Source organism: Lepisosteus oculatus, chromosome 7 (assembly GCF_040954835.1).
Source record: "Lepisosteus oculatus isolate fLepOcu1 chromosome 7, fLepOcu1.hap2, whole genome shotgun sequence".
Lineage (NCBI taxonomy): Eukaryota > Metazoa > Chordata > Actinopteri > Semionotiformes > Lepisosteidae > Lepisosteus > Lepisosteus oculatus.
The window spans coordinates 22,317,593-22,336,745 of record NC_090702.1 but is presented as its reverse complement, the minus strand read 5'-3'; the positions used below and the strand labels follow the sequence as shown (position 1 = coordinate 22,336,745).

Below are 19,153 nucleotides of genomic sequence, written 5' to 3'. Positions count from 1 at the left end.
AACAATTAAGTTTCCACCTACCTGTAGATCTATGTAGGGGAATAAGATGGAGGGTCAATAATGACAGCTTTAGGAGATAACTTGTTTTAATTTGCAGACGTTATGTGCAGAAGATAAGCAGACACACAATATATTCATTTTTCAGGTGACCCATCATACACTTGAAATTTAAACTGCTCAGTAAAAGTTTTTCAAATACTAAAATTATGTCACAGGAAAAATATAAAAAAATTCAAATACACTTTTACTATTTCACAATGTATATTCACCATCAAATGAACCTTGTCACTTTACACTAACTGCATAAAATGTAGTTACAGTAACCCTCTGATGATGAATGGGGGGAATGGGTGTCCATTATTGTTGATTGTCCATTAAATCACAATTGATTATCCTTTTTTATCATAAATACATAAGCTCTTCATTTCATGTGGTATAAACACACTGTATAAAATTCATTAGAGCATATAAAACACAAACAGTGCCCATCATAAGTAATTGGCCTACTATAGGGCCTCTTTAATACACTTTTGATATTCCTGAATTTTAAAACTATGTAGTATTTATTTTTAAAATTTCCCTTTTAGCACATTTTGTCTGTTTAAGCAATGTGTGTTAAATCGAGGGTTTACTTTATTAACAGAAAATGACAAATGTTTATTGCAGCAGGAACAATTACATTGTTTTGAACCAACATATCATACAGTAGGTTAATTAATTCTGACAGTTTACATATGTCACAAGCAGTATTGATCACCAGTGGGTCTGCTGTAAAAGTTAAAGGTTATTATTGTGCATGGTCATCGCTGAAATCCCTACAAGCTGTGACACATGCTTTTAACCAGTTTGCTGATGCTGTTTTGTGGGATTCTGTCCCATTCCTCTCATAGAGCATGGGCAAGCATTTCCGTGTTCATTGGTCTCTAGATGCCACTTGTCATTCTGATGGTACAGAGATGTTTTGCTATTGATAAGCAGAAAGTCCTGTGGTTTACTTACTTGATTTACACCATAATTGACATTTAAAAGGTTAAATAACTTCATCGCCCAGTCCCAGTGCCCAGTCCGCTCCATCACTAATGATGTGATTTAATGTTTATGCAGCAGTCACTTGGGTGTATGATGACCAGTCTTGAATGATCAATAGATGAAAATTAAAGAAAAATAATAAATATTCAAAAGATTTATATTGAGTTTATATTTTTGTTCGAAAACCATACAATATATGCATGTATAGATTAAGCTTTTTGGAGCTCGATACAATATTATTTTAGCCTTTTCCGATACGAGACCTTGTGAAAGAAACAAGTATTGATCATAAGATCACCATGGACTGCTCATGGATGATTCACTACCTTAGTTCAGAAATCTCCAGCAGGGCATCCATGAATAATACATGCCATAGACATAAACATAAAATAGAAATGCCAACATTAACCTGAGTAATCTCTTTACAAAATATTCAACAAATGTCCAGGAATACTGAGCAAGTCAAGATACTTTGTGACTACATATGCGTGACTTCCCCAAGAATATTTCACAGTATGCTGAAAATGCAAGAAAAGAGAACATGTAACATACTGTATATACTGTATATACTATACCTGTAAAACACTTTTATCTTAACATATAAAATGTGTTAAGTGTTTGTATAAATGTTTTAATCACTTTTATAGCTTGCATCATATCTCGGTGAAAATTTTTCTAGTTTTCTCTAGAAAAACTAGTTGTAGATAAAAATGCACTTTCTTTCTGTGGATGTATCAAGCATACAAATTAAACTATAGATTAATCTGATGTAAACTATTTAGGTGCTTGTTTTATTTCTTCAAATATATTAAAATTCCATAGTTGCAAAAAAAAATTTGTATTAACCTTTTTATTTTTAAATTCCTCTTCCTGGCAAAGATCACACAAAGTTATTTTTATTTTATTTTAACAATAAGTACAGTGTTTGGTAGAACTCCTCTAACATTGTTTCCTATTTTACCAGTCATACAAGACTCCTGCTGTTGTGGATTTAAAACAGTTTGAGTGAGAGTTCACTCTAAGTTGTGTGCTTGATAATTTAGACCACTCCCATATGTATTTGCTAAATTAACCTGGGACGGTGCAAGATGCTATTTTTCCTGTCTATACATTATTAACAATAAGAACTGACCAAAATACGGTTTTAATATAAAATGCATGTTGTAAGCTTGGATGAAGTAGGAGAATGCTTCACTGGAATTAAATGAAATATATTTCTAAACAAGAAGTAAAGCCTAATGTGCTTTTACATATAGCAGTTTACCAGACAAAGCTGCAAAACATTTTTTAAATAATGCAGCAGCAAAGAGCGATAGTAAATCCAAGATTTAGTGAGGTATGCACCCTGAATCATCAGTGAAACATTACAGTGAAACTGAGAGAAGCTAATAAAATACAAAATCTTATCCTAACAGCCCCATATAGCACCACTTCCACAACCTAAACCTGAGCCAATTCAGGACCTGGAAACATATTCAAAGCATTGAGGCTTAAGGCAGGAGCTCCCAGGATTACATTATCATAGATCTTGAGATGCAAAGACTAGTCTCAATTTCAGATAGTAGCAGTGTTGCCAAAAATGAAAAAAAAAGTTGTGGTTGTTGGATTTAACTACATCTAAGTTCACTGTAACTAGGATATGTGTCAAGCATATGTGTCATCAACAATACCTGTATATTTTCTCCCTGGTTTCAGGGGACAGGTATTGTTCAAAGAGCCTTTGACAGGTCCTTAACAAAGGCAGATGACAACCAGGTTGTTGTTCACTTTAGTGGGACAAATGATTGTAACATAAACAGCATACTTTCTGTCTAGAACAAATTCACACACCTTAGAAACAAACTAAAGAACAAAGATCTTTTCAAGAATCCTACCTGCACCATGTAAAAGCCGAACACTGCAGTATGAATCTGTCAGCACAACAGGAAATAAGGCTTTGGCCATTGGAAACAAGACAGAAGACATCTTAATGAGGAGGGCATCAGTTTTCTTGTCATAAGAGAATATCCACAAAGTCAAAAGCATTTAAGGGGTAAAGAATCCAAAGATAATCTATATGATATATAAGATATAGAGAGAGTATTCAAAAAGAGAACCTAAAGAAAAAAAAACTTTAAGTTCAAAAGTGACATAAGTGCTAATTACCTGAATGCCAAAAGAATTGTAAATAACATGCATGGAAAGAAGCTACTGTTACAGAGTGAAAAGAATGGGTGTGAGAGCATCACATATCAATCGCTGTATTGATGTTAAGTTGCATTGATGAGCCAGTGTCACTCTAGTGTTGATGTAGTTTGGTGCATTATTCTTTGTGCTTCCTGCCCTGATCAAAGACACGTTTAGCACTGGTAATTACTACACCATTTACATGTGATGTGTGATTGCAAAACATGTTTGACTGTGACTGTGATTGAGAGGTGTACCTTAAGAAAAGGGTGCGAATGTCTTTCTCTCCCCTCTAGCAAAACTGGACTAGGAGACAAACAGTGTTAAGGGGGGCACCAGGGGCACATTGCTCAGGATGGAGGGAATTGAGTGGAATGCCTTGTACTTCAGTGTTTCTTTGCTGTGGAGGAGTACAGCAGGTTAGGAGGCACAGCAGGGTACCATCTGGGGCTGATTCAGGAGAATGGCAATGCTGTACTGTTCATGTGGAACATTTGCTGGTAACTAGGGTACTTGGACTGTTCTATGAGTAAGTTGTTTCATGTGTTCTCTGCATTTGGTGAACAGTCATATACAGTAAATGATGTATTGTGGAGATACCTTTATGTGAAGGGAAGATTGAATACACTAAAAAATGGGATATAATGCATGATAACTATATGGATGCACTGGTGGTTCATGGTTCTAGGAGATGAAAAGAGCCTGTGGCGGGAAGGGGGGAATAGTCCTAGCACTCTTTATATTTACTACGTGGTATAATCATGCACAAAACAAAAATTATCCCTGCTTGTAGGGGTCACCCAACCGTGACACTACTGTATTAAAATATGATTCTGATGTAATTGACACTGTCATTTTCAATTGACAGAAGCATAGCTAATGAAGAATGAGGGTTCATTCATGGAACGTGGGACATGGAAGAAGGGGAGGTGTACTTCTTTGGTGTATACGCCGAATTCAGTTGTTGATGAATTGATCAATTTACATCATTTTAAGGCACCAGTAGTGAGCAGTGTTCCGTAAACTTTCATTTCTTTGTTCAAGAAATGAAAAATATTGTGAAGAGAAGAATTCAACATAAATAAAATAATTGTAGAGAATACTGATCCACACTAAATTATGAACATAATGATGTATTATGCTACAATGTGAAAGTTGAGTTCTTACTATCACACAATACATCACTGATCCAACCAGTGGATTTTTTGTGAATGCCAATTTAAAAGAGTTGGTCACACTGTTTCTGCTTGTTGTTTTTTATAGGTTATACTGTAGGTACATTCAATTGATATATCTGTGTCTGAACTGATTGTTGGGAATGTGTCTCAAGCTTATTGCATTATTTCTTATGGATATCAATTACTCTAAGTTATTCATCTTTAAGTTGCATTATTTAGGGTTGTTACCTAGACTTATATTGGGACACTCTGCTACTTTAGCTGCAAGTGACACACACACTCTGTCTAATTTATGGTCCCTAGCCTGACTCTGTTCCTTTAAATCTTATGGAAAAAGCCTCCTGCTTTAAGTCACATGGGCAAAGTTTACACTCTTATGGTCCTCAAGCGTGTGCAGTTACATTGTTCTTATTGAGAAAAAAATATATTTTGAAGATTTTCTGGTCTTGAGCCCTGAAAAAAGCCTGTATAAGAAAACAGTGTGTAGAAATAGTTCAGGTGGGTAGCTGCATCAGCGTGCCTAGGCTGCAAAGGAACAAGTAACAGGTTTATTCCATGCTGAAAAGAGAAGAAAGAAAACAGAACGTTTTGGCTGTGGAGCATTCACACCCGAAGAAGGCTCCATATCCGAAACATTGTATTTTCTTTGTGTAGAAATATGTGTAAACGATGAAGTTATATTTATGGGAGATTTTCAACTTACCTCATATAGACTGAGAAAAAACAATATACAGTCAGCAACGGAAAAGGTATTCATTATAACAACTGCTTCCTTACTCATAGAATAAATACATCCTAAAATAAATTTTATCAGTATTACAACTGCAAAAAACCATTAAAAGATAAATTGAAATGTATCCAGGATAATACACGTTGAACGTCTCTAGTCTGGCTTTTGCTGAGCCAGAGAATTTGTGGAACTATAGTAGGTCAATATTGTTGATGACGGTTTTCTTTTTATTATAATTTTGCTGAGGAGAATAAACAGAACAATGCTTGCAACACTGCTTAATAATAATATATGACTATACCCATACACACTACTTAAGTATGCTTAACCAGCACTTCCCAGTTCTATTCATAACAAAGTGTTGGTGTTACATTGTTTTAGGAAGTGTTACACTATTTTATTATTACTCAAAGAAATGAATAGAATTTATTTTGTCATTATCATCTCACCTCAAATACCAACACCTCTGACAAGATTTGTGTCATTGTGTAAGTGCAGTAAAACCAAATCTCTTTTTCCCTCTATCAATGTCTCACCAACATGAACACTTTTGTAGATATTTCTTTTGATAAAACAAAACAAGTAAAGGATCTGATTCTGATGCTTATCCAAGTCATTCATTGTGGATGACATTGTAAGTCTGACACAAGACACATACTAATGTGCCCTTTTTTTTCTGCAAAAATTCCACCTTTGCAATATTGACACATGCTTATTCTTAACCAGGAAATGTGTTAATGATTGAAAGGAAGATGGTTAATGTATTAAATTAATATTTATTTTAGCAGTCTATTGAAGAAGAAATTAATAACATAACAATAATTAAGAATGGTTTAAGTATAGAACTGACAAAGTCTTTGTCTTGTAGAGCAATGGAAACACAGTCCATGATAAAATACGTGTTATACTTGGTATATTTCAATTTTCAGAAGGCTTTTTATAAATGTCCTCATAAAGGATTCATTCTCATATTGCAAGCAATAGTCATTCAAGGTAATGCATGTACAGTAATTGGACTGAGAAGTGTTTAGTGTACAGAAAACTGTATAAATAGCAAGTGAATGTTTCAACTGGTATGGTGTAATTATTGGAGAACCACAGGGTTCTGTATTATGACCACTGGTCTTCCTAGGTTAAGTTAATCATTTAGGTTTCAGTATAGGTAGTACACTAGTGAAGTGTGCAAATTAAACTAAAATACGAGGTTTCACAAATACTGTAGATGCTGCAAACTAGGTTTCAAACTATTTAAAAATTACCTTAAGTCTAAGCCAATGATATTTCAATCATTGGCCAATGATGTTTCAACAGAATGCTTTTATGAGTGAAAGAAGTTAAACATCTAGAACTGGAATGAGAAGTATTAACTCCCTCCTCCATGGCAAATCTAAATTAGTTCAGATATACAAAATTAATAATTATCACACAATTAGTTGAATGGGCTATGTGTGCAATAACAATGTTCCACGTTTTCAGTATAAATGCACCTGTGTCTGTAAGGTTGCTCAGTTAGGTAGCAAATTTGAAACAAAAATTCAACATCATTGGAAGATGATGAATCCTTTTACAAGGCACAGAAAAGAAAATAAAAGGAGAAAAAATAAATGACAGTGTTACTGAAAAGAATGGCATTCATAGAATGGCATTCATTCACAGAAGAGAAGTACAAGGACAGATCAAAAATATGTTCGAAAGGCCAAGAAAGAGAGGAAGCATAGGTGGTCAGAATAAATACATTTTTTTCATTAGTACAACAACAAGAAATAAGTAAAGTATGAAACAGTGTCTCAGCCATAATCATAGGAAACTCTTAGAATATAAAGAGGGAATTACTAATGTATGAAATTAATATTTCATTCAGGTGTTTACTGAGGTAGAAAGCAACAACAACAAATTTACCCTGACTTGAGGAAAGATAAGAACCTCTGTTAAATAATATTACCATAGAAGTGTAACAGTTACTAGGAGTACTTAAGATAAATCTCCTTGGTCTTATGGTATTCTATCAATTTTACTAAAAGGCATGAGAGATTCTATTTGTAAGTCATTAAAATTCAAGTAATTATAAGCTACTACATGTAAAGTTAAGGAAAAGAGAATTAGATTTATACTAGAGGGTCATCTATATGAAAATTGAATACTAGGCAATCTTCTACATGGATTTAGAAAAGTTAGGTCTGGTTTACTACTGTCATTAGTGATCTCTGAGTAATCAACAGCTGTAATGGCTATAAACACCAATTTGTGTTTTTAGATTTTCAAAACACTCAAGAAAATTCTCCATTAAAGGTTAAATATTAATTTGCAAGGGTAAGCCATCCAAGATAATACATGCATAATTAGTGGAGTGTCAAAGTCATCTGCATTAGGATCAGTGCTTCCTTGTTTTTATCAATGAACTAGAGTTTAATATAGTCAATAAATTTGACAATTTTGCTAAATTCACAGATGATACCAAAAAAAGAGTATTAGCAAAGACAGTACAAGTACAGTAGGAAAAGAAATTGAAAAAACCTAAAGCAGTAAACAAGAAAGGTGAAACATCTGACTGCTGATGTTTATTGTAGACAATTGCTAAATGTTACATGCAGGTAACTGCGGTGACATGCAGAATTTTTTTTTATAAAAACTGAAATATAATACAGGAAAAACAGAAGTTGAAGAATATGAAAAAGTCTTCGTTTGTTTATGCTGACACATCATTTTCCTCTTTTAAACAATGGTTATAAGCAATAAAAAGACAAATATAATGTTAGGATATACTCTATAGCTGAATGTGTAGAATACTAGTACTATCTCATTTTGAATATTTTGGTCAATATTATTGTAAAAATGATATCACTGTATTGGGATTTGCTTCTCTGGGGTTAAGCCCAAGGAAGAGTTAACTGGTGCATTCCTGGGCTTGAAATAAGGAATAGTATAACTGAAACCTATAAGTCTCGTAGAGACTCATTTAATCAAACCAAGGGTCTGCTTCAGAATCAACAGTAAAACCTGAACCAGAGGACATAGGTAGATACTACAGGGCATTCATTTAAAACTAATTCAGCACTAAAGGCTGTGGGCATCAAGAAAAACCTACCCATTTACCCAGTGACCAAAAACAATATCCTGACTTCTTCTTAGAAATGGATGGTCCTTGAGTCAATTAAATATTTGTAACCAAACAATATACTGTAGGTGGGTCTTAATGGCCACTTCTTGTTTTTGTTAACCTTTTTTTAGTTTTGAAATAACTAAAGATGAGCAGCGCAGTGGTTTATTGAACTGCACTGCTGCTCTCTGTGTGGAGTGTGTGGGTTTTTGCTGGGGAATTTCTCCCACAGTCCAAACACATAGTGGTAGGTTAATTGGCCCTCTGTGTCTGTATTTGGCTTGTGATGGACTGGTGTACTGTCCTGGTTGTATTATGGAACAAGTAATAGGTTTATTCCATGCTGAAAAAAAGAAGAAAGAGAACACAATGTTTCAGCCGTGGAGCCTTCTTCAGGTGTGAGGTGTCAGGTGTCAGTCACACCTGAAGAAGGCTCCACGGTCGAAACGTTGTGTTTTCTTTCTTCTTTTTTTCAGCATGGAATAAACCTATTACTTGTTCCTTTGCAGCCTACGCATGCTGATGCAGCAACCCACCTGGTTGTATTATGCCTTGTGCCTGTTGATAGGCTCTAGCTCTCCAGTAACCCTGTATTGGGTAAGAAAATGGATGGATAACTAAAGATGATGTACACTTTCACCATCCATTATGTGTTAAAATATCATATGAGACAAATCTGTAGTTCAAAAAAGACCAAACCACTTCAATATACAATAGCAAGAGAACATAATATACAACTTAAAATTATTTTACACTTAAAGCACTGTTATTAAATCCGTATTTGTCTGATTTACATTAATGTAATACATGAAAACAATATAGACATCCTTTATGTGACATGTTAACTTAGAGAAATATATGAGCAATAATTGATTCTGCCACCGACACTCCAGATTTTCTACAAAGTAAATTACATAGGTACATTATACTGTTTATTTTTTTTGCTTTGGTTCTAAATTGCTTACACAATAAGTACACAATAAGTATACCAAATGGAAATTTGTTTTAATTTTTTAAATGGAAACTTTAAACAAAGCTCATTAAAATCATTGTTGGGACTTCTTTATCCTGATTATTGAAGTTAAGCAGGTGTTTCAGTCTTCTGGGACAGGCACTGGCAAAACGTGTTCAAAGCTCTGTCTAGAAAACAACGACGTTAATAATTCTTTGTGATTTACCTTGCAGAATTCCAGTAGCCCTAAAATTATAATACTGTACATGGGCTAAGAACAGTAAGCAGTCATGCTGTAATTCTTAACCTAGTTCACCAAAACTTTTCAAAAAGAGGCTAATCTTTTTAAACATCAATGTCAAGGCTCCTATATGGGTAGTTTATCATTCTTGGATGGAGTGACATGGAAGGAGATTCGGTTAAAGCCATTCTGTGTTTGTTGTGCTGTTGAAATCTGGCATACAGGGTCTCTGTGGAAAGAAGTTTCACGCTTCCACTAACATTGAGAACTCAAAATCAAGCCACATTATGCACACATTGTGGCTGTCTTTACTTACCTAATTTTCCCCAGAAGGTACAAAATGGGAGTTGTTTTATTTTTGACACGTTTGAAAAATCAATTTTCACAACAAATGGGCTGTTAATAAAGAGCCCTTAAGGATGAATCAGCTGACTTTCACTCTAGTCTGACTTAAGCAGTGCAGAGAGGCAAGTTGAGGCTAAAGGGTGTTTTGTCTTAGTGAAGGCAGCTTTTATTTTTAACTCTTCCTTCTGAGTGAGTGCAATTTAAAACAAAAATGCAAATGTTTAAAGGACTTAAGACTACTGAGTCAAAAATATTCTCTGGTTCTGGTTATTATCTCTCACCAAAGTTGGTAAATGTGTGATACAGAGTCAAATAAATGTATTTTCTGCCTATCGGTTTCAGGTTTTTTTCAGCCTGAGCGTTGTCTATTTTCCATGATGTATATGAATTCTGTTTAATCTTAATCAATTATTTGAATGCTAAATTGTCTCTGTTGAAAAATGCATAATAAGTTATTTTTTCCACAGTCTTATAGGTAGGTTAACATTGAAATGAGACATTTCTGTCTGAACACTGGTAAAAACATGAACAATCACTATATAGCCCACATTGCAGTGGATTCTTAATGAATATGTTATATCTTGGCTGGCATGGTGGCACAGTGGTTAGCATCACTGCCTTGCAGTGCAGGGGCCCTGGATATAATTCTGGCCAAGGGTTGGTATCTGTGTGGTGTTTGTATGTTCTCCCTGTCTATGGATTAGTTTTTGCTGGGTGCTCCTATTCTCTACCACAGTTCAAAGACATGCTGGAAGGTTAATTGGGTTCCTGGGAAACTGGCCCTGGTGTGAGTGTGTCTGTGTTTGTGTCTGTCTGTGCCCTGCGATGGACTAGTGTCCCGTCCAGGGTGTATCCTGATTTGAGCCCTTTGATTACTGAATAGGCTCTGTCATACTCAAACACCCTAAATTGGATGAAGGGGTTAGAAAATGGATGGATGCTATATCTTTATTTGATTGTATCAGCATATATTTCAAAATTACATTAATTTTGTGTACCTATTTATGCCTCATTCTCATTTCTGTTTTGGATTCCCAGAGGAACAGTTAATTTGTAAAATCCCCATTGTTGTCATGTGTCTTAGTTCTGGAAAGGACAGCCACCAATTCAACTATTTTTCAACAATTCAACTAAAGTCAACCATTTTGTTTAAACATTTGCCCATGCCTCATGACAGTAATTGCCGAATACTCAGACAGTGTTGACCAAAAAATAATTAAATTGTGAATAAAAGTGGATGAACTGGCACTATATTGGCTGGTTTACTGCAACAGCAAATCTTGCTGTGCCCTACCATCGTTACTTCGGCATGCAGGATGATTTTGTCAGTGTTCAGACTATATAAATAAAGGATATTAATTCACTACCATAATTAATAAGAACTAATTAATTAAGTCTACCATGCATTCTATAAGTCCCCATCCCAGAGCATACTAGTGTTACTCAAAGCAACTGAGTCAATTTACTAGAAGATAAATGAACATTGAACTGATTTAGAGGCAGGTGTACTGTATAGTGTTTTCATAAATATTCAGACCTTTCCTATAATGCCCCAATTTGCTAAACTAGAAAATGGTACATATACAATTTTTAAACTTAATATTGTATTAAAAACCTCAATGAACTCAATATTTGGTGGAAGCACCTCTTTTTGGATAAACTTTGCATACTAGCTTGGTGCAATTTGTGGCCATTCAACACTGTTGTACAGGACTCACAATTTTTCTGTTGTAATGATAGTAGTGTCTGTGGTTGTGAAGAGATTGTGTGTGTGCAGTTGTAACACTTTAAATATGTCAGTAAATGTGAAGAGCCTTTAACAAAATATAATTTAAGCTACGTAAGCATTTTATATCAGGGACTTTATTCCTCTTATCTTCATGACAATTTCTCACAAAATCAAAATGGCTGCTCATTTGCTTGGCGTTTGCATATGGACAAGAGTTTTCAAGTCTTCTACAGATTCTCAATAGGATTTAATTGAAGACATTCAGCTATTCAAGGATACTCACTTTCTTATTCCTAAACCAATCCAGTATATAACATTGGCCTTGTCCTTTGAATTATTGTCCTGTTGAAAGGTGATTTTCACTCCATTTTAAGTTTTTAGATTTCAGACGTTTTCTTCCAGGATTTGCCTGTGATTTTGCGCCTTTGATTTTTCCTTCAGCCCTAACAATCTTCCCACTCCCTATTGAAGAGATGCATCCCCATACATTCATGTTGCCACCATTGTGCTTGACTGAGAATGATTTTGTCTTGTATGACCACAGAACCTTTTGCCACATGTGTGCATTGTCACTTAAATGCTTTGTTGCAGAGCAGACGTTGGATTTTTCACTCTGTCATACAAGCAAGCTTTGGTACAGAGATCTGGATATTATTAACTGACAGATATTTTCCCATCTCAGCTATTTATCTCGGAAACTATTTCAAAGTTGTTTTTGGCTTCACAGTGACATTCCTCACAAGATTACTCCTTGCCCATCTGCTCAAAGGGAAATCATGATCTAGGCAGTGTCTAGGTAGCATGACGCACCTTTCATTTGATGGTAATTAAGTATAAATAAAGTACTCACAGGGATATTCAGAGACTTTGAGACATATCTTGGTACTCTTCTCCTGATCTGAGCTTTTAAACAACATTATCCCTGATTTGCTTTCAAAGCTCCTTAGTCTTAATAGAGTCTATGCTTGAAATTCACCACAAGACCCAGGAACCTCACAGAGACAGGTGTTTTTATTTTGAAATCATTAGAGCCACAATTATTCCTCTCAAACAAGAGCCATTCAGCATTAATGTGTAGCTTGTTAAGGTAATTCTGTACACCTAAATTAATTAAGGATTACTGTGGCAAAGGGTTTGAATACGTTTGCAGTCATGACTTCCATTTGTCTTTCCTATTGTTTAAAATTCTGTTTTTTCTTTGATTGTATGCTAACAATATATTGTATATAAACTGTGCAAGGGGCATTCTTATTCAAACAAAACACATGATAAACTCCTTAAATAAAAGCAATAGCTCTTACTTCTCAGTGTAGAAAGGTGTACTCAGCCTAGGCAGAGATGAAATTATTTACTTGCTTTGTTCATACATGTATCAACTTGATCCAGATGATGTTTATTTGCCTGTGAGATTTACAAATTGTGAAGTCATATTTTTTCCTGTGACTTTTCCAGGAGAAGCAAAGGTTCCTGACAGATGTTCTGCATGAGGTAATGCTCCTTGATGGCCTAGCCAGCTCGCATCCTATTTCGCAAGAGGTGCGCCAGGCAACAGACATTGACAGAGTATTTGATTGGATTGCTTATAAAAAGGTAAGGCTTGTCAGAGTTATGCAAACACTTTTTAAGTGTGCTTTAAAAGATGCAGATGTTTTTTACTTTAGATGGAAGAGTTGTATAAACCTTCAGGTAATTTGTAGCACATAACAGAATATTAATCAAAGATAATTCTGTGTCTGTACAGGTATATGAAAAGTTTAGTTGTGCTCTTTAGAGTCAGCAGGGTGCAGTCACGTAACAAGTATCAGGTCTGAATTCTTAATTACTGTGTCAGATATTTTAAAATGAATTCACTGGTGTTAACCTCATTTTAAATGATATATTTAATCAATTTTAAAGTTCAACTTTGTCCATGTTCTTTAATGAATAAAATATTATGTTCAGTCTTTTAAATGAAAGTTTATGGAGTTATGTTAAAAAAACAGATCTCGCTGAGTCTGTAACAGGGAAATAGTATTCATGGTGACAGAACACTTTTGAGACAAATTCTTCATTGAATTTTATAACATACTTCAATTAAACAAGAAAAAATCAAAAAAGATAACTACTGATATATCTTCAAGCAGATGTATAGTTCTTCTCTGGAATGCATTATATCATTGTAAAATAATCAAGTTCTAAGATTTTGTTTTCATACCGTTTTAATTTTAAGAGGAGATTATTATGGATCGGAAGATCCTGGAAGTTATAATGTGATATAAATTAATAATGAATTAAATATAATTCAGCAATAATAATTATATACTATTTTAAAAAATCCATAATGGAATTTATATGCATACCCTACTTTAATATTTTTATTTTAATTATCTATCTAGCCTTTCAAATATTGGACTTTCATCTGAGTACCAGGATTTCCTGCTTTGCTTTAATAGAGCTGCATTTTAAATTACATGTTTCATATGTTAATTATGGTTTTAGATATTAACATATCAAAAACACTAACTTCTACATCCCTACAATACTGTATGTAGTGGCAGCAGTGTAAACACATACTGTAACTGGCAGGGTGTGGGTTCAGATGCTACAGTAGGTTTAGAAATGCTTTTATGCTCTTGAACAAGATACTGTGCCTAGTTTCTGCAACACCCGGCTGTAAAAATGGGTACAAGTGTTTCCTTGGCTAAATGTGTCAGCCAAATAAATAAGTAAAACATTACTAAAAATGAAGTATGAAAATATTTCGAATTCAGAATTCCTACTACTATTAACTTAATATGGAAGTCAGTAAACCTAAAGATCTATCTTCTGAGACATTCTGTCAGGCTGATCACTCCTTTCCTTTTGATCACAGTGAATCTTCTAAATGAGACATATCAGCCTCCTTGCTATAGTGCATGAGACACAGCTTGGAGGTGAACCTGTGATCCATAGGCTGGAGTGATTATTCCCTCAGCCAAGTAGAGGATTTTAATAGATGAGCTGTTTTGTCAAAATACATGTCCTGCCATTTTGGTTAGTCTACTAGTGTCATATCCAATGTATATTTAAACAAATTACTATTATAGAATGTCAGAATGTAGTACACCACATTATGTGGGATAATTGCTGCAAAAGAAAACAATTGCTGTGAGGTGCTGCTGTAGTGTGCTCTGTGTATTGTGAGTGGGCTTGATTGGACTTTGCAACTCCTCCAACTTTTATGCACTTTTGCTGTCGTAAAACAAGAAAGTTCATTTCTCCCACCATTGGATCATAAACACAGAAAACTGACATCAGGGACAATGAAGTACAAGACAAGCACCATGAAATGCCAGTGAAGTCTCCCAAAGTCAATGTGTGAAGTGATTCCACAGCATCATTCTGAATTGATACACCCTTCCTTGAAGTCTTACTTGCGGTGTCACCTGTAAACAATATCCTAAGTGCCTATTATCCCAAAAAGCATATTATTCTTTGTGACATCGACATAATCACCATAATGGTGGCACTGCTGCACTTTCCCTGATTGCCACTTCAGTGAAACGTTCATACCCTTTTGTCTCAGAGCACACGGTCATTTGTGGATTTCGCACTTAGTAACTTGAAAGCTTACTGTACCTGACCTCACCCCAGCAGACTTCTGTACACAGGGATAAAGGTAGGATCAGGTGTGTGTCAACTGAGTGGAATCTCTGCCCACATTCAAAACTGCTTTTTGAATAGCTCTCATTTCCATGGATGTGTTTATGCTGGCAGTGTGCAACATCATAATGCATCTTGGCTCTGTTCTTGATCAGGGCACATATTGAATAGCTACAGTAATTTCACGCCTCTTGCTGGCAAATGTTTTTTCCACTGCCGTTCCGTGCCCATGACCCCATATGTGTACCCTGTGATTTCAAGTAAATTGGATGTGCAGTTTTAGAGGTATTCTTCTCAGAGGTGATTGCGTGACTTTATAAACTCCTGCATATTAGAAACTGTCAAAATGTGAATTTATGCTTTGACTCTGACACACTGAGTAGCCGTGGCCCTGTCAGTGATATGAAAAGTTAACAACAACTCAGCAAATTCATGGGTGACAATAGCAGATAACAGTTCCCTGACCTCATCATTTACTGTGAATAATAAAGCACCTTATGGATCCTGTCCTGCAGAAAGCTTTTGAAATATGATCATAATGTGGAAATACTCTGTTTTAAACAAAATTAAGTGTTAAAAAAGACCAATGTGAACTGCCCATCATGAACCATTAACGTCATATTTTTTTCATTAACAGTAATTTATTTAAAATGAAAGGTTTGGGATATTTATTCTGATAAAAATAATATATCATCCTAGGCATAATTTCCCTTAACAGCATTTCTGCTTATATGTAATGTATTTTTTTCTCATAGGGCGCCGCTTTGATCCGAATGCTTGCAAATGTCATGGGGCAGCCAGTGTTCCAGATGGGCCTGAACGTAGGTGGAGTCCTTTACAATTTCTAAACTCTTGTTATGCCACTCTTTTGACATAATATATTGTTTGTCACAATCCCCAGGTTGTTTTTGTTTGCTTACAGCCACATGATGTGCAGAGCTCAGCACTGAAAGGCTCAAGTGCTCTTTTCAATCTATGGGCAGGTGTGCATATTAAGTCTCTGTAGGATTATCCAGCTGCTATTTCCCATCTCTCTCCGGTAGGAGACCTACGTTCTGATTGACTAGCTAAGGTCCTCATGGGATTGTTTATAATCCTTGTTGAAATTTTGCATCTCTCAGTACAATGTAGCTCTGAATACATTAAAGTATTCTATGGTGTCTTCAGATGCAAAATTATTCACGCAGAAGCAGCAGTGAAGCTGTAAATCATTTATTTACAGACTTATTTACTGGAATGGCACTCTTAATGCTGCCTGTGGGTGTGTATGTGTGCTGTAGTCAGTGTAGTCCTGATGCCTCAGGCATGTACTTTTTATACATCATGCTAGTTCTTTAACACACTTCACCATGTCTGCTAACTCTTTGATGCTTTTTGCTTCCACTGACTTGGAAATTATTGTCTGATTTGTCCAAAGCTTTACATGATATGTACAACCTCCTCACCCATCTTGTCACATTTACAAACACATCTTGTATCTTTGTTGTGTTGTGCAGATGCTTGCAATGCTATAGATTTAATAAGCTAGATCGATGTGGGTAATTTTTGAAGCTCACCAGTAAGGTGTTTCAGAACACGCACACACAAATTCAAAATTGAAAGACTCATTAGAATATAAAAACATAAGAAAGGTTACACACGAGAGGTCATTTGACACATCTAACCTGTATGACAGATATTAGTTGATTGATCCAGCGCTCTTATCTAGCTGTTTCATGAATGAAGCCAAGTACTGGCTTTAATCAAACAGCTAGGTAGCTGGTTCCATACTCCTACAACTCTTTGAATAAAGATGCACATCCTATTCTTGCTTTTCAATGAAGTTTGACATTGTCCACTTTTGACCTCTGGTTTATATTTCACTGTTCACTTTGAACAAGTCCTCTTGGGTGACTTTGTTGGTGACTTTCATTCTTGTGAAAGTGGAAAGTGTGGAGAGGCCAGGTATTGTGCTCATTGCATGCTAATGCCCCTCATCCTCTACTTCAATGTACCTTCTCATTGCCATGAGAGAAATTCTAGAATCACCCACTTTGTTCCCTACAATGTGGCATGGGACAATGCTGTGCTTGTGAGTTCGAATGATTGTTAAAGAACTAACTGAACTATGAATGTTTTATTGAACAAGTAAATACATGCAAGCAATGCAATTCCTCAAAATGGCCACCTGTAACTTATTACATAAAGTCTTTACATATTTACTTACACATTTACATATTTGACTTACAATGCCTGTCTATGGTTCTCAAATATGATTTCTTCAAATGGCACACTCATTCCTGAAAAACAGAAATTCCCAAGTCTGGTCTTTACGAACTACTATATTTGCTGTTTTTTACACCATCTGAGCTGAAAATCAACAATGCTAATTGAGGCACTTAATTGATATGCTTGCTTGTTTAGACTTTTGGTTTACTTGTTTCTGCACTCAGTTATGAATTAAAAAAAACACCATGCTTCAAGCATATTGTTTAAAAAAATGTCAGCATACAAAACCTAAAGAAGTCTCCTCTCATACTTATTTGTGATTGAATTGCTTTTATGGGGATTAATTTAGATGATAGACACAGTGACACAGTACATCAGGTACAGTGATACATGACAATGTATCAAATCTTTCCTTTTTCCTTCTGCAGAGATCAAGTTAGCTACACTTCAGGCAATATGTAGCACTTGATTGACGGGAGTTCTGAAACTCAGAAATGCGTATACACTGTAGATATTGATATTGTACAAATATATTGTATTAATGATATTCTTTACACATCTGCTTGATGTTTTAAGGATAAAAGCAAGTTTTAAAATATGCCCCACAACAGAGAATGTAGAATCAATTAACCTGCATTTAACTAACTTGATAAGACGCAATAAACTCAAAACATTCTATTTCAGGAACAGAGCAGTTAACCACTACTTTAAATACATGTACTGTATAATGTCATTTACCTTGAAAAAGCCAAATATATTTAAAATGTACATATAAAATGTTGCAATAGGTAAGATTTGATGTCAAGTGATTTCACTGTGCTCGCCAGGTTAGGTTCATGACCCTGTATTGGTTTAAAATGAGTATAGAAAAAGGGTGAATGGATGTATGGATGATTTGACTGCACACAAGTTCAAGTTCAAGTTCATGTTTATTTGTCATTCCAGGCATATGCAAGTATACAGTGGAACAAAATATAATTCCTCCTGGTCCACAGAGCAAATACAGACAGGACAGACAGGACACTGACATAGACATCGTAAACAGGATACACATAGTGAAAGTGCAGATAGTGCAAATTACAATGCAAATACATAATACAATATACACAACACACTGGGGGGATTTAAAACCTGTTTCTGGAATTGGAGTGGGTGCAAGTAGATTCCAGGGTGTTGAGGAGCCTGACAGCCCGTGGGAAGAAGCTGTTACAATCTGGTGGAGCTGGTCCGTGTACTGCAATATCTTCTCCCAGATGGTAGGATGGCAATGAGTTTATGGGAGGGGTCATCTACTACAGTATACTGGAGGCCCAGTATAAGCAGTGTTTGTGATAGGTGACAGAAATGGAAGGGAGGCTCCAATGATCTTTTCAGCAGTTTCCAGAATTTGTTGCAGGGTCTTGCGGTCTGAAGCGTTGCAATTCCCCAACCAAACAGTGATCCAGCTGGTCAAGGTGCTCTCAATGGTGCTTCTGTAGAAAGTGGTAAGAATGGGCGGGGGAAGGTTTGCCCTCCTCAGTTGCCGCAGGAAATAGAGACGCTGCTGTGCTTTCTTGGCTAGGGAGGTGATTTTGAGGGCCATGAGTAATGTATAGACACAACGTGCTTCTAACTGTCTCCACAGGGGAACCGTTGATGTTCAGTGGAGAATGATCAGCGTGGGCCCTCCTGAAGTCAATGATTTTATCTTTTGTTTTTTTTACATTAAGAGATAGGTTGTTGTTTGGCACCAGTCCACTAGTTGCTCCACCTCCTCTCTGTATGGTGACTCATTGTTGTTGCTAATGAGGCCCACCACTGTCATGTCATCAGCAAACTTGAGGATGCAGTTTGAACTGTGCTTGGCAGTACAGTCAT

The 19,153-nt window shown here is 35.7% G+C and overlaps 1 protein-coding gene across 2 annotated transcripts in view; it reads left to right on the top strand.

The window, feature by feature from the left end:
* Positions 1–19,153, top strand: part of LOC102694815 (thyrotropin-releasing hormone-degrading ectoenzyme) — a 226,703-nt gene that overhangs the window by 118,357 nt on the left and 89,193 nt on the right. For both annotated transcript variants that reach the window (XM_069192282.1, XM_069192281.1), the window contains 2 exons: positions 12,920–13,057; positions 15,844–15,909. In XM_069192282.1, coding sequence (XP_069048383.1) covers positions 12,920–13,057; positions 15,844–15,909 — 204 coding nt within the window. The remainder of the gene's footprint in view (positions 1–12,919; positions 13,058–15,843; positions 15,910–19,153) is intronic.